The sequence below is a fragment of the Nansenia antarctica genome, assembly GCF_963989245.1.
Source record: "Nansenia antarctica genome assembly, chromosome: 2".
NCBI classification, from domain to species: domain Eukaryota; kingdom Metazoa; phylum Chordata; class Actinopteri; order Argentiniformes; family Microstomatidae; genus Nansenia; species Nansenia antarctica.
Genome location: NC_137675.1, coordinates 11,740,160 through 11,766,398, shown reverse-complemented (window position 1 = coordinate 11,766,398; position 26,239 = coordinate 11,740,160). Strand labels below are relative to the sequence as shown.

Sequence of the window (26,239 nt, the reverse complement as noted above, 5' to 3'; positions counted from 1 at the left end):
CCAGGTGTGATTGTCCTGAGATGATGATGTCACATGTTGTTATGGAGACCTATCTACCACACAATATGTCCATGAGTCCGTTTTAGAAAAAGAAGAAAGCAAATTGTCCGCTAACTAGCAACAGAAACTCAAATATGGCTCTATGGATCTCCAGAGACTCCATTTTGTGACTATTGCAGAAGGAGGAGGAGGAGGGTTGGTGGTGGAACGGTCCATCTCAGACTTTAGGGGGGTGTCTGAGGGCCTTTCTGTCTGTTCTCTCCTCCTCTTCAGGGTCCACCACCCCTCTGGTCACCACCTTGTGAAGCCCCAGACTATGTAGCTTCTCCATCAGGTTGAAACTGAAAATGTTCGTTTTCTCTTCCTCCTCCTCCACTTCCTCCTCCGTTGAGGACGCTCCTGCACCCCTCCCCTCCTTCCCCAAGGTGGGACTGTGAGCAGGGGCGGTGAGGTGTGTGTGGTAGGGGTACATGAGGGGTTGGGTCGAGGCGGTGATGCCCTGTTCCTGCAGCAGCCTCAGCAGTCCTAGTGAAGGGAGGGTCGTGGTCAAGGTGGTGGAGGGGGGGGTCAGGGTCAGGGAGGGGAGTGTGTTGCCGTAGCGATGAGGCGTGGAGGCGCTCAGAGGCTCACAGTTCCCACAAGCGGGCAGGCTGCGAGGGTGAAGGCTGCGTGGCACACAAAGAGAACACCACCAATCAGAAACTGAGCTTCGACATCACGCAAAACCAATCAAAAACTTCACCCGTATCAAACAGCAAATCCGACACTTAGCTGTATTTCTTTTTCTACACACGGTAAACAAATACAAGACGTATGAAATGTTAGTTCAAAGTACTTAGATTAGTTCAGGGGAGGCTGGTGGAGGTAGAAATCAGAGAGCGGGCTCATCGTAATGGATGGACTTGTTGTCCGTTGTCCTCCGATTTCTACCTCCACCAGCCTCCCCTGGTTTAGGTAGTAACAGTAACTCCAGGGCCGGGCCTGTAGAGATCAGAGGTTAAAGGTCAGGGGTTAGAGATGAGGTTAGTGAGTCAGTCAGCATGGGCTGAATAGCATCTGGTGGGTCATGCAGGGTACAGTACCTAAGAGTCAGGACATTGTTAGGATGAAAAAGAAAATGAAGTCAAAGTTGAGAAGCCAAGCGCCGGTGTAGAGAAAGATTAGAAACGGCAGTCCATATTAAAAAGACGTCCGTTGACGAGACAATTCCAAACAGTCTGATTGATGTGACCAACGTTGTTTTAGGAGAATCGGCGGATGACCTTTTCATCTGAACTGGCTTTAAACAGAGAGGTTTCAAAACTCAGAAGTTATTAAAAAGCCTTGAAGACCCTACTTTGTTTACGTTGTTTAACTATGCTGAGAGTGCATTCAGTCCTGAAGTAGTGTTGCGTGTTAGCAGCTGTCATTCAGAGCAATGCTGAGGTTTGGGGAGGGGGGGGGGGGTTAGAGTTAGCATGGGGGCATGGCTAGGTTAGGTTAGGAATAGGTTAGGTCCAGGTGAGGCTGGTGTAGGTAGAAAACGGAGGACAGGCTCATACACTTTGTGTTTCACACCATTCCTTATTCCGTCCCATGCATGCCGATTTCTACCTCCACCAGCCTCCCCTGGTTAGGTTAGAGGGTTAGAAAGACACGATTCTCCTCAGCATTCCCACTGCTTGCCTGTTGTCGATGCCAGTTGAATATTACTTTGCCTAAGGGGCCTCTTTTAGAGTTGGAGAAAGACCCTGGACCACTTCTTCCTGCCACTAGGGGGAGAGAGAGAGCAGGAGAGGATGAGGAAAAAGGGAGAGGAAGAGCACGGGAGGGTAGGGAAGAAGGAAGGAAGACTGAAATATGCCCATACTAGTGTCTAGTCACCTTTGGAGAGAAAATACAGTATGTTTTGTAGGAAGTAAAGCGAACATGACAAGATCATCTTGCTGTGTCTGTCTACTACCCCAACACACAACATGTAGATCATTGTAACCTTGTTTGTTTGAATACATGGACAATAAAAGAGATCTAAACCAATGGATGAATGAATGAGAGATGAGTGGGTAGAGGATAAATAGATGTGTGGGTGTGATCTTACCTTGTGGAGAAAGGAGGGGTGAGAAGGGAGGGATGGTGGACCCGACAGGTGGTGATGGGGTGAGTGGGAGGAGTCTGGGGGAGGTTGGGGCCGGATGGAGTGACTGTGAGAGTGGCGGAGGGAGGAGAATGGATACACTTTACACAACTACACACCCAATTTGGGTCAAATACATTGGCCCAAAAAATTAGCTGTGCTTGATTCATTCAAGTATTACCTGAACTTTCTTTCTTTCTTTTAAATAACCGATGGCACTTTTAGTTAGCTAATGGTTGTTTAGTTACTTTAGACAAATGTACTTATTGTAAGTCACTTTGGATAAAAGAGCCTGCTAAATGACTTAAATGTAAATCTATCCATTTGTCCTGCATATGCATTGGACCCATGTTTTGCTACAGTATACATACAAAAAACATAACTTATGAACCATAAGTGGAATAAGAAAATCATCTACCCCCAGGAGGATATGTCCTCCAGATGATGGGGTAGTGGTGGCCTAGTGGATAGTGAGTTGACTGGTGATCAGAAGGTCAGGAGTTCAAATCTCACCTTGGAACTCCACCACTTATGGGCCACCACCAGTAGTAAGGCACTCAGCCCTAAGTTACTCCAGGGAGACTGTCCCTGTAATCTCTAAGTCGCTTGCTAAATGGTAAACATGTAAATGTAATGGGAGGTGAGTAAAGGGAGCTGAGGAATGGTAGGGCATGTCGGGGGAATGTTGAGGTGTGTGATGTGTCTACAGTGTTTGTGCGTGTCAGGGGAGGCTGGTGGAGGAGAAATCAGAGGACAGGCGCATTAATAATGCATTCCTCATTCCATTCCATGCATTACAATGAGCCCGTCCTCCGATTTCTGCCTGCCCTAATGTGTGTCAATGCAAAGTGTTTGATGTGCGTGTGTGTGTGTGTGTGTGTGTGTATCCAAGCATCAGATCCTATCAATCCCATCCCTCTCTCCCCTAACCCCTGTGACATCTCAACCACAACCCACCAATCATATCTCTCTATCCCAAGCCCCTGTGACATCACAACCCATCCTCCTCTCTCTCCTCTGTCATCCTCCTCGTCTCTCTTACCCATGGTGCCGTGTGCGGTGGCGGTGGCGGCGGCCAGGCCAACGGAGAGCTGTGATAGGTCGGGCTCGTCCTCCTCCAGGTCGTTGAGGCTGTAGACGTGGAGGTGGTCCACCTCCAGCTCCCTGAAGTCTTTGGTGAGGACCCCCGGCCGGGGTTGGAGGATGCCCCCCAGGTTGGGCTTGGCCAGCTGCTGCCAGTGGTGGAGGGTCACAGAGCCTGGGGGAGGACGATGGGGAGGGGGAGGGGGGCGGGGGGAGTTGGGGAGAGGGTTAATATGTTTGTTATGTTTTGAAAATCTTGACATCATTGTTTTGCTAGTGTATTATTCATGATGACATTGAATATTGTATGATGTGGGGAGGGTGGAGTACGTATGTTTAATATGTTCCATGTATATTTAATATTTAAAGTATGTTCTTTACTATGTTCTTTTAATCTATTGGGTACGCGCACATGCACACCCACACACACACACACAGGCTCTCCCGCCTCACCTTCCAGGGGCTTGACGATCTGCAGCCGGTCCGGCAGGTAGGACCTCGACCCCCCCGACAGCCACGACCCCGAGGAATGCTGGGAGCTTCCGTTGGAGTAGTTGGTCCCCGTCGACGCCGCCGAGCTCGACGCTGAGCTGTCGTTGGGCGTCAGGAACCCGCTGGACTCCTCCCCCTCCTCCTCCTCGCCGTCCTGGGCCGCCAGCTTCCGGAGCTTGTGCTCGCGCTCCACCTCGAAGAAGGGCCGCTCGGAGGCGTGGCTCTGTTGCCGTGCCGACAGGCTGCGCAGGGCGGCCTCCAGGTCCTGACCCCCCGGGGTGCCGGGCTGGCCCAGACGCTTCGGACCAGAGACACTGAGGAGAGGAGGGAGGGAGGGAGGGAGGAAGAGGGAGGGAGGGAGGAAGAGGGAGGGAGGGAGGGAGGGAGGAAGAGGGAGGGGTCCATCATGTCTATGAATACCTGTCTACTACAAACATGAAGACCTTCCCCAACACACAAACACACATACACACACACACACACACACAAACACACACACACACACACACACACACACACACACACACACTCTCTCTGACCCCCGCCACACACCTGTTGTCCCCAGTCTGCCCCAGGCCGGCAGCGGTGGCAGCAGCAGCTAGCTTGTCCTCCAGGGTCAGACTGTTGTTGTCTGAGCCGTAGTAGCTGGTCCTGGGGGTGCTGGTGTGGCTGGGGGTGCTGGTGCGGGTCGACCCGGGGCTGGACCCAGGCAACCCGCCGCCGGGGGAGTGGCACCGCGACCGCAGCCTCGCCGCCTGGTTCACCACCTTCACCGTCTCAAACACGCGCCACGGGTGGTTCCTATGGCGATAAGACGACATCAGCGAGTGTGTGCGATGAGTGTGTGGTTTTCGTGACATCACAAGCGACCTTCAACATTTCGGTTTGAATGACAAGATGACCCAGATGTATCTAAAGCGTCGCACTCGATTGAACTTCACATCATTTTAATTCCTAAGCACATCCTCTTTTTCATGCTTTAGTTTACTCTGATATCTTTGGTAAAATGTCAGTTTGATAGATATATCAACCTAGGGTAAACCGTTTTTGAAAACGATGAACTACTATCGCTGTGATTGACATTCGAAACAATGACATCATAGCTCATCATAGCTCACTTGTACTCGGTGGGTGCGGGGGTGTCCAGACCCTTCCGGAAGGTCCCTTCGATCTCGGCTGCCAGGGAGTCCATGGGGAACACGGCGGCGAGCGCACTGTAGCGCTGCACCGTGCTGTTGGGCACGCTCTTGTTGCGCAGGTTCTTTATGTCCTCTCTGGCCTCCCGTAGCATGTCCTCTAACTCAGAGTACTTGTCGTGCAAGTCCCGCAGCTGCCACCAGAGGTAGACACAGGTCAGTCAAACCATCACTGACACTGGGTGGGGGGGTAACGCTATCATGTACAGGCTCCAGGTTACGTTGTATCTAAGCTGAGGAGGCACTTGTGCAGGATCAGCTTACCTTTCCTGAATATCAATCTTAATCATTTAGGAGTATACTAAGAAACTGACCTTAGATCAGCCATAGGGACAACTGTTTCATTCTCCTGTTTCTATCGTATCATGGCGTTATATTGTATTGGGTCATAATCAATGGATCGTCAATGGATGGCACTGATTTAAAGATAGTGGCATAAACTGAGAGGGCGGGACTTACCTCTGATTTGAGCTGTGATTGGCTCTCCCGCGAGGCACTCACGTGCTGGGTAAGCTCCTCGTTCTCAGAGGTGAGCTGGATGAACAGACAAACTGGGTTAGTGTGTGTGAGTGTGTGTGTGTGTGTGGGCGTCCATCTCTCTATGTATGTGTGGATGTATCTCTCTCTCTCTCTCACCCCTTTGCAGCGAGCCTGCAGGTCGACTATCTGGGCGAGCAGACAGCTGATCTCCTCCTGTTGTCTGAGGGAGTCCTCTACCTTCCTGGCCAGCTCATCTGACAGGTCCACCACCCGCTTGTTCACTGAGGCTGGGGGGAGGAGAGTAAGAGGAGGAGGGGGAGAGGGGGGCGTAGAGAGAGAGAGCGAATAAAATAATATATTATATATACACACACAACACAACTTTACTAATAAACACTACACATGCAATATACCAAACCCACTAATTCATCCTCCCTCCCTTAAATCCACAAACTTGTACCTAACATGTAGTAACATGAATTATTGTTATATAAGCTAAATTATGAATGATTAACAATGACAGTGTACTTACTGAGCTCCTCCACACACACCATCATCAGCTCCTGCTCCTGTTCTTCATAGTTGGTGGTCTCTGACGTCAGGTCATTGGCCTGTGGGGTAACATCACTAGCATTAGCATCAGTCACCTCATTACAGTCAATGCCACTGTAGTGGTAACAAACTCTTTGGCCTGTGGCAGAAAATCATTCATAATTAGTTTCTATCCACTTCAATGAATCAGGCCGCAGGCTCATTGGCCTGTGCTGTAACACGACTAGCATTGTAATGAGCAATATCGTTAGCGAATAGCATGTTCCTGTCCGTTTCAGTGACTCGTAGTACAGTAACCAATGTAGCTGTAGCTTAGCATACCTCTGTGCGTAACTTGATGTTCTCCTCCTCCAGACCCTTGAGTTTATTTTGGAGGAAGTCATAATGGATTAAGCTACTGAGTGACGAGGACGACTCGTTCCTGCACATGCTGTAAGACCAGGAAAGAGAGAGAGAACGTTAGGAAAAATGCTTTGTGTTAACATCTTGAAGTTGATGACAATTGCAGGGCTTAAAGTGGGAAAAACCCTGTGCCTGAAACTTTTTATTGGGGAGGGGGGTCACAGTTTGAGATAGGAGAGCGGGTACAGAAGACAGCTTCTTGTCTCAATGTTTAAATGCATTAACACTAGAAGAGCCGTGAGGGGTCACGGTGACCCCTGTGAGTAAAGAAAAATGTATATCGTTGCACTCGATCAAATTTCAGCACCCTCCTTTCATGACTTTTCCTAGATATGTGCGTTCTACCACCCAGTATCCTTACATTTTCAAAATCACTTAAGGTAAGATAGTGTAAAGCTGTTTTGTAGTTTTTCTGTGTCGGAGGGCAGGCTAAAAAAGAAGCGCTCTCTAGTGATCTCTGTATGTAATGTAATGGAAATGTAACCATACGGTCGGTCCTCAGGTGAGACAGGAAAACCAACAAGATGGTACACAGTATTTACTCGTTAATAAGGTTTAATCAAAATAGTTTGCGAACACAATGTCCAAACTTGCATTCATGTAGAACTCCAGAGCAGTTAGATCAGTTAACATACTGTTAACCTTTTAGTCTATGACGTTAGTACAGGAACAAATCAACTTAGGATATACTGATTATACACAGGAATAACAGGAAGACACGTTAGAGCATTTTTAGCCATTACAGTAAATAGCAGATTTACATTCTAAAAAGGGGGTCTATTTGACCCCCAAGGCGGCTCTACTAGTAGGTAAAATAGGTACGGCTGTTGTAGTGTTAATACTATTTTATAGTCAATACAACATATATGTCTCAATGTTAAAATGCATTAATACTGTTTTATACTCAATACAAAATAAAATAATATATTTAGATGTCTTTAAAAGAACAAACTGATTAAATCACTTAAGGCCAAACTGATTGCATCACTTATTAAGCCACTATCACTATAACAATAGATCAATAGATCTACATCAACGTTGTCAGTGCATTTTTGTCTTCTGATAGCTTCTTGCACAAACCGACGAGTGGCTGAGCCATTGTGAAAGACAGATCATGTTCAGCTATAAACGCGCACACTCAGATCTTTTGCTCGCAAACACGGTCGGCCATTGAAGATGAAGTGGTAGGCTACCTGTAGCCGTCACTCCCGGCAAGGTTGTTGTATGAGCAAGGTTTAAGAAACTTGGCTTCCATTTTAATAGACTCTTACTAAAGTTAGCGGGCTGCTAAAAGCGAACGTCTCTACAAGCTAACATTACACTCATTCAAACTTCTTAAGGCCCGCCCCACTACTCTGCCTCCGATTGGCTAGAAGTCATTGGTTGGCTTGAGCAATGTGATACCATTGGTAGGCGGAACTGTCTCTTTGCTGAAGATGACTCTTTAAATTACGATGTAAAGAAATAGCATGTGATTTTATTTTATTTTATTGCTCAAAATTCCCCCGCGCCGGAAATCCGGCACCGTGCCGGAGAACTTTAAGCCCTGCAATTGTGTGTATGTGTGTGTTTGTGTGTGCAGATCTCTCTGTGTGTGTGTGTGTGTACTCACAGTGAGCGTGAGTCGGAGGCAGACTCTATCTCCTCCGTGCTGGCGTACAGCTGAAGGAGGTCGTCTCTCATAGAGAGCTCATGACGCAGCTGTGAAATCTGGAGAACAGGGACCGAGACCCAGGGTCAGAGTGTTTGTACGGTAGATCAGGAAATAATCATTCCTACAGGCCTAACTCAGGGGAGGCTGGCGCAGGTAGAAATGAGAGGACGGGATCCTTGTAATGCATGGTACCAAACGTACCAGTCCTTACTCCGTTCCATGTTTTACAATGAGCCCGTCCTCCGATTTCTACCTCCACCAGCCTCCCCTGGTGAATATTGGTTTCCATGGTGATTCCATACCTCCTCCTTGGCGACCTCCAGCTGTTCGTCCATCAGCTCATTCCGTGCTGTGAGCTCCCGGTTCTGCTTGAGCAGCGATTGGCCGATCCGGGCCGCCAACTCGAGGTCCCGCTCTTTCTGCAAGGGTGACGATTGGTTGATGAGAATAGCGCTACTGAGCTAGTTAAGAGTTCAAGCTGAGGATTTTGTGGTGGTTTAGTTAGTTATTAGTGTTGTTATTTATACATTTGTTTATGTACGGAATGTAATTACAGTCCTGTCTACTCTCACATGTTTTGTATGTATAATGTATTTAGAATGTATTTGAAAAGGAACTTAAACCACTCTGAAATGGGACACACCCTCCTGGTGGAATAATCTTTGCCCTCAGACCTACCCTAGTGGTTTGCAACACAGTGTTACAACTGGTAGCGATACACACAAAAACATTGAGAGGGGAGGAAAACACATTGAACAATGAGTCTTTGTGCTGATGAAGTTGTCATCTGTCATCTGTGTTGCACAGCTATCTGTGTGTGCGTGCGTGTGTATGTGTGTGTATGTGTGTGTGTGGGTGTGTGTGTGTGTGTGTGTGGGTGTGTGTGAACGGTGCAAAGTTATCTGAGTTAATGCTGGGCAGCCTAATATTGATATTGGAACAGGATAAATAGACTGCAGCGGACATACACACGTGCACACACACGCGCACACACCCACACACACATACACACACACACACACACACACACACACACACACACACACACACACACACACACACACCCTTCGAGAATGCTCACAATGCTGAAAACATTGATTTGACGTGTACTCATTATGTAACTGAAGCTTGGTTGGTGTACCATTTCTGGTTTCCCCAGAGACAGTAATAATAATAATAATAATAATACATTTTATTTATAAAAGCACTTTACATAAGAAATCTCAAAGTGCTACAATTAAAAACAAGAAGATAAAACAATAAACATTTTCAATTAAAAGGCAAAAAAAAAGGCTCTATTAAAAAGGTGGGTTTTAAGGCCTCGTTTAAAAGCATCCACAGACAGTAGACGGTCTCTAGCTATACAAAAAAATACTAACAGATACATCAGTCTGACGTTTATTGACTTATTAACTGACACCTTATTATTGGGTATGTTTACACACAGTTCACCAAGGTCAGTTCAGTGGTTAGGGTTAGGCTAATCCCCCATAATCCTGTTCTTCCGCTGAGTGTGGTGTGGTGGCCTGTCCCTCTTACCTCTTCTAGTAAGTGGGTGACGGCCTCGATGTCGTGGTACGTCTTAGTGACCTGGCCCACTCGGTCCGAGCACAGCACTGTGGGGGGGTAGAGAGAGGGGGAGGGAGGGAGAGAGGGTGGGAGTGGGTGAGAGAGAGAGAATGACTGGTTAATATATATCGTTATATTGTATAAATATAAATAAGCTACGGTCTTTATGCGGTGGTACATCTGAGTGACCTGCCCCACTTGCTCTGAGCACCGCAGGGAGGGGAAGGAGAGAGGAGCAGGTTAATAATACACTGCTTTTTAATAGAGGGAGACAACCATACAGTAACGTCCGTCTTTGTTGACAGTGGGGACATACACCAGGAGAAGCAGGGTGGAGGTAGGTACGTTCTTGTTTGCGACATGTGACATTTGTGGCGGAGGTTCCACAGGTGAAGTGGCACCCACATCGGCCCCAGTTTGATTAGCCAAGGATGGACAACTCTTTCCGAGGACAGATAAGTAGTTAAATTCCCCTTATTGACCAGTACAGGCCATTAAAGAACAGTGTCGTTGACCCACCCAGAAAATGAAAGCTCTAATAGGGGTGAAAGGTTAAGAGTAACTATCCCTTTCCCGTCTTCCTGTAAGTAAGCTCCATGTCGACCGCCTCAAATAACGTCTCTGAGGTAACGTCCACCACATCTGAGGTACACCACATCTGAGGTAACGTCCACCACACCACATCTCGTCATGTTGTCAGTGAGCCACTCCTGGCCTGGTCTGGCATTGAGCCTCTTACACTGATCCCCTTCATCTGGATAAGTCTGGCTAAGGTCCTCCCTAGCTAGCGAGATATCTCACCCTCTCTCTCTTTGCACATTGGCTCAACTAAAAGGTTGAGTATGTATTCTTATGTAAGGTGGCAAAAATTCCCGTAAGTTTCAGAAGCTATCACAAAACAGCGTTTCCAGCTCTAGTAGATCCCCAGTCATAACCCCCCAACCCAGGAGTGTTTTTTCCCGGCAAATTGTTCCAGAGTGCCGACGCACCATTTGGGATACTGTGATACAGTATGTTTTCCGAGCCCAAACTTGAAACATGAATTTGTTGCAAGGTTGTGTTTTATTATCATCAGCACCTCAAGCATGTACCGTGGTAGATACAGTAAACACAACATCACGTTGCCCCCATACATCCATGTCAGAGCCATCATCATCATCATCATCATCATCAACCATTCCCAATCATGTTAGCCCATCATCTCACCTTGGTTTGTATTGTTTAGAGTGCTTGTTGTTGTTGTTGTTGTTAGTACTTTGAGACAATTGTCTTTGTAAAAAGTGCTATACAAACTGATTGATTGATTGATTGATTGGTTGGTTGGTTTCAAAGTCAGCCTGGGGCACTAAGTGAATGAGATCTAGGTGTATGAGATATTGTAATTCCATTATTGAAGGTTGTTGACATGCTGGTGTAGCTTATACTGTAGTAATTCGATTGAGGGGTTGTGCTTGGCCAGACAACATGGTGACAGTGCAACAGCACCACTAGCTAATCATTTAATGGAATGAGATGGTGAACATACTGTAAATCCTGGCCTAAACTGGCACTGTTTACTGTACAGAGGCTCAGTTGTATATCTACTGAAACCCCTAATAAACCAGAGAGAGGGTGCCCTTGGTCTGAGGTGATCTAGTGTCTGCAATGCGGAAAAAGAGACAGACAAAGATGAGAGAGGCAGAGAAAGAGGGAGGTAAAAAAGGGGCCGTAATCTCGGGAACATCTCGTTCTGTCGTCTTGCGGCCAAGCGCTCTGCGGGTAGTTGAGTAAGTGCTGCCACCGTCTCCTCTACATGCAGCACTGGCAGACGGAGGGCAGAAGAGCACTTAAGAGTGCCAACCCGACCCCTGCGCCGTCAATTAGTCACAGACCTGCTGGAACTGGTCCTCCAGTGCACCAAAATAAAAGACAAAGCGCAGGCTACGCAGTAGATACCGAAAGAAAGGACTATCAGACACATTGGTATTCTGTCCTCCAAGAAATGCTCTCCAAATGTCATAAACAGGGTGACCTCGTACTTGTCTTGATGACCATTGACACAAAGCAGCAAAAGTAGAATGAAAATATTTATATTTTTCTGCCTGCACAATAACAGATTTCATTAAGTGAATCAACTCTCCTGTTTCCAATAACAAGATTAGCTAGCCGCTAGCCACTGGAGAAATGAGACCATGTAGATATAAAATGTTTTAACACTGTTGAACTGGGATCAGCTTCAATTCAGCTGTGGCTCAATGCGGTAGATGGGTTAGGGTCAGTCCCTCTGGTACAACAATGCAAATAGCCTTGTCCAATAATAAAAAGAATAAAAGCTAATAGTAGTAGTTAATCCATTTACCAAAGCTAGCTAATTGACCATTAGTAATTCCATTGAATAAAGGCTAACTGCTAATAGTGTCATTCTCAAAATAGCCGTATTCACTGAGCAAAGGCTAACTAGCTAATTGTTCTGCTTCTTGCCAATCTAATTGTACTATTGGTTACTGTGTGGGGGTAGCCTACATGCTTATTAAGCATGCTTAGGCTGCGTTTGTAAATTCGCTCTGGAAATCTGATCAGCACTCATGGAATGCCTCGTCCAATCAAATTACTTGGTCCCTTTATGACGTTGAACCCAGTGTGCACTCCGGCGCTCTCAGAGCGAATTTACGAATGCAGCCTTAGCCTCTGTCATTCAAGCACAGGATAGCCATCAAGAGCTCTGGCTATATACAGTAAGCTACGTACTGTAGACCACTTTGAAGAGGAAAAAAAGCTTATTAGCCGATTCGGAAACTGGCGAATGCTTTAACAGAAACATGTTGGTTTTGTTGTCACACATAAAAGCTGAGTTTGTAGACACATCGTCAACATTTTTGTATTTGTATTGTATTTACTTAATGAATATATATATATATATATATATATATATATATATATATATATATATATGAGAGAGAGAGAGAGAGAGAGAGAGAGAGAGAGAGAGAGACTTGTTTATGACGTATGTTGTGGTGAATATTTGTTGTGGTGTGAAGATTAGACAAGACTGGGACAGAAAGAGCTGATCCTGATTCTATAGCCTACTTATCCTTATTGATCCAAAGCTGTGTTCATCAGGATACTGTACAAGACTTCCCAGAGTTCTCTCTGGGCTATGAGGGTTAGGGGACAGTGTGTTAAGATGAGAAGAGCCCCCTTGAGGCTATTTATAGGTCTTAAACTGTCACAAGTGTGTGTGTGTGTGTGTGTGTGTGTGTGTGTGTGTGTGTGTGTGTGTGTGTGAGTGTGAGTGTGAGTGTGTGTGTGTGTGTGTGTGTGTGTGTGTGTTTGTGTTCCTCACAGACTAAAAAGGCATCAGTTCACTGCTTCAACAACTAAAGTCTCTAAAAAAAATAAAAAAAATAATGACTTCCTAGAATGAATGAATGAATCACACTTCTTCAGAATCTATAACAGCAGCCATCATCAATGAGTTCCACCGTAGCCTGAATGTCGACAACAACCATTGAGATAAGAAACTCTTATTATTATTATTATTATTATTATTATTATTATTATTATTGTAAAAGCAGGGGAGGCTGGTGGAGGCAGAACACACACACGTGTTTGATACCATTCCTTGCATTACAAAGAGCCCGTCCTCCGATGTCTACCTCCACCAGCCTCCACCAGCCTCCACTGGTCAAAAGGTTTAGTCTGTGAAGTGCAGTAACTGTAGCCTGAGGACCTACAGCAACATTACCTAATCCCTTACGTGGCAGGGCAATGTTACACAGTACAGATTACCTCCATGCCATCAAGCCCAAGGCAAAGTCCTGTACAAACAGATGTACTGCATTTCTGCCATGAATCATCCAATTATATGAATACAGTTGTGTAATACACATATGTAGAGAGAGAGAGAGAGAGAGAGAGAGCAGATTCTCGAATTCTAGCATAGATTCTAGATGTTCTAGAATGTACCGTGGGTTGGTGTTCTGGGTCTGTGCCAGTCGCAGTGTTGGGGTGAAAGAGGGTGCCAGCCTGCCCATTCAGACAGAGGCTGCGGAGTGACGGAGGAAGAAAGAAAGAAGCGAGAGAGAAAGAAAGAAAGAAATGCTCCAACTGAGAAAGGCTGTTACTAAGGAGCAGTATCAAAGCGAGGAATCCGTCTAAGCTGAAATCTAAAATCTTGAGAGTATAAATTAATATTAATTTGATTACATTGTTTTATTTTTTTTGCAAGGTTAAACTGTGTCACATTTTCAAACTAGTGCCATTGCCTATGTGTCTTTCAAGGATATTCTTTGATAAATAACATTATTTCCATATCATATGCTGTAAAAGGCTACTCACAACCCAGCATACAGAGTATTTGCCAGAGGCATTGAGAGTTAATTACCAGTTTAATGTAATGGGTGAGAATCTGGGGCATGATAATTAATACACCTCCCACATTCTAACCACTCTTGACCAAGCACCGTATTATACAGGAGAACAAAATGGTCAATTAACATAGTTGGGGTCAAATTTGTATTCAGTGAACTGGAAATAGAACATAAAATGTATGTTCATCTGAAGACAAAAGGGCAATTAGCCAATTAAATTAAACTGAATTAAGACGATTTTATCACATAACCCTGCAAAGCATCACCCTAGACCAGGACAAGTAGACAGAACGACAGTGTTTTTGACCTTCATCTTGGTAAGCCTGTAGACCGAGCTAGTCTGTGACGACTGGCCACTGCAGCCCAAAGTCAATGACACTCAAAGGCACAGCGACACAATTCATCACTGCCCACCCTGCTGCTGCTGAACACACACTCACGCACACACGCACACACACACACACACACACACACACACACACACACACACACACACACACTCACACACTCACACACTCACAAGGTAACCTTCACACACTGGGGGAGAGATGCAAGCTCAGTATATTCGGTATTGGCAACCCATATGCACAGTGAACTGAATATTAAATAAACACAATACATTTGCCATCGAGAGCTCAGAATCTGCATGGGGAAATGTATGCTGTACAGATATTGATTCAAATACAAAGACAGTCATACACACACACACACACACACACTCACATACACTGACGATCAATAACCATGCTCGTGTGTGCTATGCATGACATCATCGCATGCATGCTGCATCAAACCATTCATAAAACAAAGAGCCCAGAGCCACTCTGATACAGCAGCTGTTCATCAATGCTGTCCTTAGCAGGACAGCATTGCACAGTACAATGTGCAGTCTGTAATACAGTCTGTATTACTGCAGTATATACCGTAGTACGTCACAGCAAAAACGACTGTCCAAAAAACGGATTTATGATTGCAGAACCAGCTCCAAGCCTTGTCCCTGCAGACCCATTTCTCCCTCCTTCTCTCCTCCCTCTTGCCTCCACCTTTACTGCCTTGTTTCTCTTCTTTTCTTGTCCATCCTCCATTCCCTCACGTCTCCTAATCCCTTTCCTCTCCTTCTCTCTCTTACCACTCCTCTATCCTCTTTTCTTCTTGTCCTTCTACGTGTTTCTTGTGTTTCTCGTGTTTCTTCTCCTCCCTCTCCTCCCTCGTTCCCTCACCTTGCATCAGCTCCCTGCACAGGACCTCTGTGTTCTTGTTGTTGTTATTCTTCCTCCTCTCCTCCACCTCCTCCTCGTCATCCTCGAGACTCCCGAAGCTCCTGTCCTCCTCTTCCTCGGACAATGAAGAGCTCCACACCTCCATGGCCACCGGAGAGAAGGTTTCTTCCATTTCTCCGTCCATTAAAATCCTTTTTTATTTGATTTTATCTATCCGTTCTACTGTTCCGATCCAGTACTCTGTTGTTTCTCAACGCCCATTCCACAATGAGCTGGTATCTGTGTGTGTGTGTGCGAGTGTGTGTGTGTGTGTGTGTGTGTGTGAACCTGTGCGAGTGTGTGTGGGTGTGTGAGAGAGAAGAGATTCAACTCCTGGGTGTTAATATGTAATCCGTCAGACTAGGAGGTCCGTGTGTCGTCGTCACGCAAGCCTCTATCCACCTGGCCACACTGGGCTGTGGGAGACGAGGAGTGGAGGGGTGGAGGAGGAATCTACACCGCAGCAGGAGCCCTAAACGCTCAAATCGATGGTTAACCACGACCTCGAATGAAAACTCTATATAGAGCAGTGAGATGTTGTGATATAGAAACAGAGTTTAGATACTAATCTGGTTTAAAAGGAGAGTGCACTAAGTCCCTCCACCCCCGTGTGGCAGGGTGAGATGGTACGTTCCGTATGGCTGCTGTGTCCCTGCACACGTACTGCTGGTGCAGAATGCGCCACACCCCCCATATCGAGGGGATATGCAAAGCTGATACTGTAAATACAGACGGAGATTGTGAGGTCTAGGGAGGATGTGTGTGTCTGTGTGTCTTTTGGGTGTTTTGTGTGTGTGTGTGTGTATGTGTGTGTGTGTGTGTAGTTGGGCCTTCCCTCAGACAGCAGGCTCACGATCTCCACCTCTGGCAGATCTGAACACAGCTCTGAGAGTGTGTGTGTGTGTGCGTGTGTGTGTGTGTGTGTGTGTGTGTGTGTGTGTGTGTGTGTGTGTGTGTGTGTGTGTGAGTGAGTGCGTGCAAGTGTGTGTGAGTATGTGTGTGAAAGTGATATACTGTATAAATAAATACATTTTTATTCATACAGTGGTACATCCTGGTAATACACAAACAAATACATATGACACACTTTCATCACCCTCATCATCATCCTCATCATCTTCATCACCACTCCTCCAATCAACGAGTGCCTTGTCTGTTGCTACCCTACCCTGGCACCAAAGTGTCCTCAAAATCAATAATTCACTTTCCACTTCATCAATATTTCACCTTCAGACTGTTTCTTTCAGGTCATCTACCGCACGCAAGGGTACGGACAGCTCACCGCCTCCCTCCCTCCCTCCCTCCCTCCCTTCTCCTCGCTTTCCCTTTACACATCCCCCTATCCCGTTACCTCCCCCGTGCTCACAACTTTAAACCAACATTGCATAACCCCCCAACCAACACAATGCATTAGTCTGACAAACCAACTCCTAAAAACACAGATACAATTAGATCTCGGCGCATTCTTCAACCAAACTAACTGATTTATTCCATTAAGAATCAGGTTGTGCCTACAAAAGGTTCCGTGGACTCTCAGGGCCCAGGAACACAATGGAAACGTAATCATTAAAGGTTAAAGGTTATATTAAAGGTTAATGAGCCGCAGTTGGTAACATTTCCCTTAACTTGACTTTGCACGGTCATAGACATGCCATAACCGGTGACATAAGCAGTCATAACAACTGACATGAGGATATGACATTATTCAGTCAGGACTAAATCTGATTTCGGAGGGCAGTGAACCCAGCAGGGTGCTCACGTTGGCTCTTGTTCACTACAATATCTTTGATGAAAGTTGCTCTCTTTTCAGCGTCAAGGGAGTCAAGTCACATCCAAGTGTCTACCTTTAATGTAGCTGTTATGACTGCGTATAACACAGGTTATGTCACGCTAATGTCAAGTTAAGGACAGAACGCAGAAGGTTCAAGGAGGAGAGCCAACATTATCACACTGAGACCTGGACTAATGCATATCAGTTCCTGTAGTTATACATGGATAATAAAACACAGCTATCAGGGAGAAAGAGTCAATATTGACACAAAAAAGCACTTGACAAAGGCAGGTGTGTGATATTTGCACTGCCTGTGAAACAAAGGAGAGAGTGAGAGAGAGAGAGAGAGAGGGAGAGAGAGAGAGAGAGAGGGAGAGAGAGAGAGAGAGAGAGAGGAGATTTCACTGTAACTGTTCAATGTTTGACTAAAAACAAGAACACGCGTCCTTAAGAGGTCAATGGCCGCCTTGTATCATAACATCCACCTGCTATTTCCCTGGAACTGCAGTGCCACCCTGATTAAAAACAACACCATAACCGTTCAAAGACCTTCAATCTGACACCCAGATTGATTTATGTTAAGGTGAGTCATATTGACTAGTAGATAGGCTCTGATCATGACTCCATATGGAGAGTGAGACCAGGCACGTTCAGCTCTTAGGCAACAACAAACCCTCTATAAGAGAGGATAGAACTCCACCTCATAGATTCATGAATTAGATTCAACTTTATTGTCAGTGCAGAGTACAAGTACCAGACAACGAAATGCAGTTTAGCATCTAACCAGAAGTGCAAATAGTGATATAAAACATGATATAGAAAAGACATGATAAAGATAGGTACTGTATGGCAATGTCTGTTATACTCCAAACAGGGATGTCTGAGGATTCCTGCTGACTTGTCACATTTCAAGCGCAGAGGGACACAGAGGGAGGCCAGAAGAAGAAGATAACACATAGTACACTCTCGCACCCACACAGAGAGGCCACATAACTAACTAAAACACTTGCTCACAGCTGCAACAGATTTTATGCTGACAATTAAAAAAACTACCAGATAGGGGGGGAGGGACAAAGGACTCTCAGTACGGTAAGTCTGTGTCTGTGTCTGTGTGTGTGTTCGTATGTGTGTGTGTGTGTGTGTGTGTGTGTGTGTGTGTGTGTGTGTGTGTGCGTGTGCGTGTGTATCTGTGTGTATGCGCGTGAGCGAGGTACCAAGGTACATCCCTGCACTTCAGACGGACGGACAACCACATGGGCTTGAGTTGAAGAGGTAGAGGCTGACAGTGGAGCATTGTGAGAGGCCAGAGTGGCAGGTTAACCCTCTATGGCAGGGTACTGCCAGTCCTGCATTATAAAGAGTATGTCGTGCAATCTGATGCCAACCTGGCACACTGGTACTGCGACTACCCTCAGTCTATCAGGACACAGGAGCGTCCCTACTCTTAAAGGGACACTTCACCAAATGTTAACGTCACATTCGTTACCTCCAGCACAGTTTTTTCACATATGGACACTCAGGTACTGTACAGTATGGTGCTGGAGATAATGAATGTGATGTTAAAAATGGGTGAAGTGTCCCTTTTAAGATGTAGGGACAATAATAAAAGGCAGTTGACACTGACTTAGCCCCTCTGGCCATATGCATTATTAAGTGAGCGTTTAGTAAATAAACCGCGCCATATCATGCCAACCTGCCAATCCTACCCCCCTAACAGGGAGAGGAACACATTGTACTTCGGCTTGAGTCTGTGGTTGAACGCTATGTATTCTAAAACAGGACAATTTAGCCTAAAGACCTCTGGAACAGGGCAGACTTAGGGTGAATCCCAATTCACCACTCCGGCTCCGTTTTCACCCCTACGGCTCCATTTTGCGCGTTCACGTGTAGCCGTAGTGGCGTCCCAATTCATTACTCATTTAGGGTTAGGGCTAGGGTTAGGGTTAGGGTTTTCCATGGCTCCATTTAGAGAAAATATTGACCCTCCTTCGATTCGGAGCCATGAGACTCCCTTCCGGCATGCATTGCGAAACATCTACAGAAATGTTATTTTCGCTCTCGTAATACGGAAGCGAGCCTGAAATGTCATTTACTTTTTCTGGAATTACTTGTAATTAAAGACTTGAAAAATTATGATAACCATCGTATTATCTTAGTTTAATGTCATTTCAATGCATTATAGACCTTTTCTTTACAACAAGCATAACAAAAAAAGATCGCTATTATGCCGATATTGTGCCTATGCAGGAGCGCCCCATGGAAGCGTCAAGCACAGCCTTCCCATAAGGAGCGCGATTCACATCGAGATGTACATTCCTGTTTAGAAATAAAAGATTACCTGTGCCGTTTGACAGCGGATGATGATACATATTTAATGTGAAGTTATCTATCTAACGCTGATGTGTGCATGATAGACGCGCATGATCTATTTCCATGTTTTATTAAAAGCTATGGCACGTATTAAACCAAAACAACCCGCAATCCTATCCGAGCAGTTATTATTATGTAATATTGTTGATGGGTTACATAATTTAATGTTATTTCAATGCATTATAGACCCTTTCTTTATAACAAGCATAACAAAAGAAATCGCTTTTATGTCAAGGTGCTGTGCCTATGCTTAACATAGAAAGTTCCACGGTCCAGCGCGCTCAGGACAGCGGCCAGGACACCGGAGCCAGCAGGACAGACCGGAGCACTCATATCTGCGCGTTTGTCACAGGCTGACAGTCACCGTGTTCCGCTGCCCCGACGTCAGTCACATGGAAGTGTCAAGCACAGCGCGATTTCCATTTCAGAGATGTACAATCATGTTTATTTAGAAATAAATTATTACCTGTGGTGTTTGACAGAATGATAGGCGCGAATTTCCCCCCCTTGGTGGTATATGACGCTATAGTTGTTATTATACCAAAACAACTGGCAATCTAATCCGAGCAGTTGTTATTATGTACTATTATATGTATTAGTACTATGTGCCATTTTTGATGGAGGGCAGTGAGCGGGAGACTCATCAAGGACATGTAGTTAACTAATGCAGTGGACAGCGGCTGTTTCTCCATCGTTCCTGTCACATCGGATTTCGTAACGTCATAAAATTAAATCATCAAGTCATGCATTTTTCCATGTTTCCCTTTGATGGCATATGACGCCATAAATGTAACTAAAGTTCAGCCTCGAAGTTGTTGCACTGTTGTCCTATATCAGTGCAGACTGGCAGGGTAGGAGCACAGGTTTCATACAGGTTAGAGCTTATTCTGTCATGGTCTGATAATGAAGCATTGTTCTTTTTTATTTGATGACTTGTTTGATCGATTGATAGCGTTCAAGTTCATTCAAGTTGTGAATGAATCGCGAGCGTCAATGCTTTTCTACGATACTACGTGTAATGTCACTTGGACATAGAATAATAAGACACTTGAGTCTGGGTTCAACAAAGGTATAACCAGTTTACTTCGGTTCTCTCGACACCTGTCAGTCACCTACTGGTATATCACGAACTCTCTCTTAGGCGCATGCGCCGTCCTGACTATGAATTAACCCATTCATTACACTACGGATGACGTATTAGTCGTGAAGGGTTGTCCCATTTCCCCCGGGGAACCACTACGGCTTGTGGCTCTGTTCGGAGGCCCTCCAAAGCGAGTGACTCCAAAACGAGCCGAAGTGGTAGAAAAGAGAATCGGTATTGGGCCTTACGCCTAACCCTAACCCTAACCCTAAGCCTAACCCTAACCCTCTCTGGGAAAAATATGTGTTAGTGATGCCACAGGTCAGGCGTCCCGAGTGTCAAGAAGGAAACTGATTAGAGGTAAGTAGCGCAGGGTACTAGCGACGCGGCTAAGCGGCTTGCCGGCATTTGGCATCTGTGCCCCCCAGAGCATGTAGGGAAGGGACTGGGAGGGGAGGGAGGGGATTAGGCCCCTCCCCATTGGAACACCACAGGGGGGGTGGAGGCTCCTTCTACTAAGTGTGTAATACAGTAGTCCAGTACAGTAGCCACATAGGGAAACCTTTATGTCTTGCGACCACAAATTTACATTAAACATTAACCTGTGACCCCAAGAACATGATTGCAGGCTATGCCAACACATAATAATGACACTGTTGACAATGTTTTAATCGACTAAAAGATGCTCTAATTAGGTGACAGGTTCAATGCATAGACGTTGTTTGCCTCCATACAAAATTCAAATGTTTGTGTCTTATTTATCAAATCATAGAGGTAAGTTAGATTTTCTCAGGGGACCCCAATTTTAAATCAGGGAACAGTTTGGGACAGCTGCTCTACTGCATCCTGTATCTTCTGTCTCCTGTATCACTTTCTGTGGCTAGACTACTTGTGGATGTTTAGACATTAACAGCTGTGTACTGAGTAATTTTCAATGGACAATAAATCTATACTGTTATTCAAGCAGCACACTGACTACTTTAAGTTATATCAAAGTTTCATTAAGATAGTGTTATCCCCTGAAAGGATATGACAGAATATTTGCAAATATCTAAAGGGTGTACTCACTTTTGAGATATACTGTATTTATTGTAAGTCGCTTTGGCTGAAAGCGCCTGCTAAATGCCTAAAAAGACACAACTTCAGTCAGTTATATCTTCAACACTAGTTTACGGTACAGATCTGTTTGAAAGACAAGTGTGTTGCTTCTGTCGTTGTTTGTGTTTCAAGATAACTGTCCAGTGAAACCTGAATTTGATGAAACATATCAGGACACATTTCACCATTGTAAAACTTTATTACTACAGAGCATTTATGCCATTGACAATCTCTTCTTCTGCGAACGCTACAGAGGCTGATGCATAAACTGTCCTGTACATTTAAAGATCTATCTTCCTCCTCCAATTCATTACTACATTTCCACAGCATATGGACGAGCTGATAGGGGCAGTAGAGGATGAGATTATTCTTAAATGCAGGGCTCAGATTAGGTGTAATGTGTGTACGAGTGTCCATTGACTGAAAACAATACAGGTGTCCATTGACTGAAAACATACTTTTAGTAATCTCATCCCTATAGAGAGAGAGCGAGAGCGAGAGAGAGAGAGAGAGAGAGAGAGAGAGAGAGAGAGAGGAGAGAACGAGAGAGGAGAGAACGAGAGAGGAGAGAACGAGAGAGAGAGAGGGATAGATAGATACAGTATATCTCAAAAGTGAGTACACCCTTTAGATTTTTACAAATATTCTGTTATATCCTTTCAGGGGATAACATTATCCTACTGAAACTTTGATATAACTTAAAGTAGTCAGTGTGCTGCTTGAATAACAGTATAGATTTATTGTCCTTTGAAAATTACTCAGTACACAGCTGTTAATGTCTAAACAGCAGGCAACAAAAGTGAGTACACCCCATAGTGAACATGTCCTAATTGTGCCCAATTATGTTGTTTTCCCGCCCTGGTGTCAGGTGACTCGTTAGTGTTACAAGGATTCAGGTGTAAATGATAAGCAGGGCTGTTAAATTTGGTGTTTTGGGCACAATTCTCTCTGAATGCTGGACAACATGGCACCTCATGGCAAGGAACTCTCTGAGCGGCTGAAAAAATGGATTATTGCGCTTCACAAAGATGGCCTTGGCTATAAGAAGATTGCCAACACCCTGAAAATGAGTTGCAGCACAGGCTAAGATCATACAGCGGTTTTCCAGGACAGGTTCCACTCGGAACAGGCCTCGCCAGGGTCGACCAAAGAAGTTGAGTCCACGTGCTCAGCGTCATATCCAGAGGTTGGTTTCCAAAAATAGATGTGCGAGTGCTTCCAGCATTGCTGCAGAGGTTGCAGAAGTGGGATGTCAGCCTGTCAGTGCCCAGACCATACGCCGCACACTGCATCAAATCGGTTTGTATGGCCGTCACCCCAGACAGAAGCCTCTTCTGAAACCGATGCATAAGAAAGCCCGCAAACAGTTTGCTGAAGACAATGAATCCAAGAACATGAGTTACTGGAACCATGTCCTGTGGTCTGATGAGACCAAAATAAACCTGTTTGGGTCAGATGGTGTCCGGCGTGTGTGGCGGCACCCTGGTGAGGAGTACCAAGACAAATGTGTTTTGCCTACAGTCAAGCATGGTGGTGGCAGCATCATGGTCTGGGGCTGCATGAGTGCTGCCGGCACTGGGGAGCTGCATTTCATTGAGGGACACATGAATTCCAATATATACTGTGACATCCTGCAGCAGAGCATGATCCCCTCTCTTCGGAAACTGGGCCGTTTTTTAGGGCAGTTTTCCAACATGATAATGACCCTAAACACACCTCCAAGATGACAACAGCCTTGCTGAAGAAGCTGAAGGTTAAGGTGATGGACTGGCCAAGTATGTCTCCAGACCTAAACCCAATTGAGCACATGTGGGGCATCCTCAAGAGGAAGGTGGAGGAGTGCAAGGTGTCCAACATCCGTGGGCTCCGTGATGTCGTCATGGAGGAGTGGAAGAAGATTCCAGAAGCAACCTGTGCAGCTCTGGTGAATTCCATGCCCAGGAGGGTTAAAGCAGTGCTAGATAACAATGGTGGTCACACAAAATATTGACACTTTGGGCACAATTTAGACATGTTCACTATGCAGCACACTGACTACTTTAAGTTATATCAAAGTTTCATTAAGATAGTGTTATCCCCTGAAAGGATATGACAGACTATTTGCAAAAATCTAAAGGGTGTACTCACTTTTGAGATATACTGTAGATAGATAGAGAGAGAGAGAGAGAGAGAGAGAGAGAGAGAGAGAGAGAGAGAGAGAGAGAGAGAGAGAGAGATAGAATATTTAAAATATATATATTTGTTTTCCTGCCAATTGCTTTCCCTGAAAGCTCAATCAATGCGGTCATCTTTAGAAGCCGTGCTTACAGTACATGGAACAAAACCCTGCACAAAACCCTGCACAAAACACCCCATGCCCAGAGTTGACAACACCGTTCATTATTATTGACACAACAAACAGAGAGTGGGACTCACAGAAGTACTTGAGCGTCTCCTCTATCATGTCGTGTGTGAGTCCCATGGCGGCCTCCGGGGGCAGCAGAGGGGTGTGCAGCCAGTCGTCATGGTCGTACCCAAACATACAGTCCGCCCGCAGGGTGTAGTTGGGCCTTCCCTCAGACAGCAGGCTCACGATCTCCACCTCCGGCAGATCTGAACACAGCTCTGAGAGTGTGTGTGTGTGTGTGTGTGTGTGTGTGTGTGTGTGTGTGTGTGTGTGTGTGTGTGTGTGTGTGTGTGTGTGTGTGTGCGCGTGTGCGTGTGCGTGTGTGTGTGTGTGTGCGTGGCAGGGGAGATAATGACAGAGAACAAAGAGGCAGAGCTCAATCACAGAGAATTCATGACTGATATCAGACTGACTGTAGGTCTCTGCTGCCCTCTACTGGAGGTACAGGGGCATCACAAGGAATAGATTGGTGTAAGAAATACATAGAGGAGGCTCCCCTGGCTTAAAGGGAAATGAACACATGCACAAACTGTCAAGACAATTTTCCAAAACTACAGTTACCCTGAAATAGGGGGACTATGTATAAAAAGGGTTATAATTTCTAAATAGTGAAACCAATCTGAAAAAAAGCACTAATGTAACCGCATAGTCATCATTGTTTGATTTGAGTACAGAGCTAAAAGAAGACAAAATGCTTCCTCTTTCATTACTTATGGAGGATATCATATATTTGAAATTGAAGGCCCTTGTTTTGTTTATTTTCTTGTTTTACTTGTTTCTCCGGTTACACCAGTTTTGTCAGGAGGAATGGGCCAAAATTCCATCAACTGGTTATATATATATTAGCCAAATACATTTAAACTCAGTTTTTTCACAATTCCTTCCGACATTTAATCCAAGTTATTGGAATTTTAGCCCATTCCTCCTGACAGAACTGGTGTAACTGAGTCAGGTATGTAAGCCTCCTTGCTTGCATACGCTTTTTCAGTTCTTAAGTAACAAGAAATACTTGTGTTATGCACAAAGTAGATGTCCTAACCGACTTGCCAAAAGTATAGTTTGTTAACATGAAATCTGTGGAGTGGTTAAAAAGTGTGTTTTAATGACTTCAAGCTAAGTCTATGTAAACGTCTGACTTCAACTGTACAGTTTACATGTAACTGGACCTACCAGTGAGCGTGGACACATCCTGACACTCTTTGTCTCCTCTCTCCCAGGGGTCCATGGAAGGGTCCGTAAACAGGGGCAGGGGCTCTGAGGAGAGGCCCCCCGACGCCTCCCCCTGCCCCCCATAGAAGGATGGGGCCGCGTAGGGGTCCGGGGAGGAGAGGTCAGGCCAGGAGAAGGAGGGGAGAGGAGAGAGGGAGGGAGGGGAAGGAGGGTGGGACAGCTTGGCTGGGGAGGGGGGGTTCAGGGTGATGGTGGGCTCAGGAGGGGGTGAGGGGTGGGGGTCTGGTGCCCCCTTGTGGATCAGGAGAACGCACGCTGACAGGACATCTGGGGCTCAGACTGGTCTGGAGAGAGGGAGAGAGAGAGAGAGGGAGAGAGAGAGAGAGAGAGAGAGAGAGAGAGAGAGAGAGAGAGAGAGAGAGAGAGAGAGAGAGAGAGAGAGAGAGAATTGAGATAGAGATAGGAGGGAAGAGAGAGAGAGTGAGAAGGGGGGAACAGTGAGAAATGGAGGGAGAGACAGAAAGAAGGAGGGAGAAAGAGAGAGAGAGGGGAAAAAACATAAGCTTGCATTCTCACTGATGAAAAGGATCATCCTCATTCCAGTCTGGTCTTGTAACAGAAGTCTCATATGAGATATAAAACAGCTGTGTGTTTAGATACAGTCTCTGCTATCAGAAACAGACATAACCACCATAACATCTGTTACATTAGAGGCAGGAATGTCCATGCCTTACAGCATGTCCATCAGCCCTGTCCTCCGATTTCTACCCCCACCAGCCTCCCCTGATTAGAAGCCATGTACTACGGGACTACATGCTTCTCAAAACATGGCTTCTCTCTCCCGCCTGTGTTCTCCTCTCCAGGTTAGGAGCCTAGAGTTACCCCGGCCCAAGGCTACACACAGATCACTTTACAGCTCCTAACACACCACACATGACATTTAAACCCCTGCAGTTACCAAACAAAGCCACAGGAGGGCAGCATATGCTCCAGGTCTACATTTGACCTACTGTAGAACATCTCAAGTTCATGCTAGCTAGTAGCTAACAGCCTATGAACACACAGAATAAGAGGAGTGAAGGCTGTTTCATAGTGTTTATACAAACACACACGCGCGCACACACACACACACACACACACACACACACACACACACACACACACACACACACACACACACACACACACACACACACACACTCAATAGACATAGG

At 45.6% G+C, this 26,239-nt stretch overlaps 1 protein-coding gene across 1 annotated transcript; it reads right to left on the bottom strand.

Annotated features, from left to right (window-relative positions):
- Positions 1-217: 217 nt before the first annotated feature.
- hap1 (huntingtin associated protein 1) lies at positions 218-25,300 on the bottom strand (the record flags this gene model as incomplete). Its single annotated transcript, XM_080522688.1, has 15 exons — positions 25,026-25,300; positions 23,885-24,073; positions 9,512-9,588; positions 8,275-8,391; positions 7,931-8,028; positions 6,238-6,346; positions 5,897-5,975; positions 5,521-5,651; positions 5,344-5,418; positions 4,807-5,018; positions 4,241-4,489; positions 3,650-4,002; positions 3,156-3,371; positions 2,078-2,180; positions 218-665 (listed from the first exon to the last, which is right to left on the bottom strand). Exons 1-15 carry the CDS (start codon positions 25,078-25,080, stop codon positions 218-220), a joined length of 2,511 nt encoding a protein of 836 aa, XP_080378814.1. The 5' UTR covers positions 25,081-25,300.
- Positions 25,301-26,239: the final 939 nt, after the last annotated feature.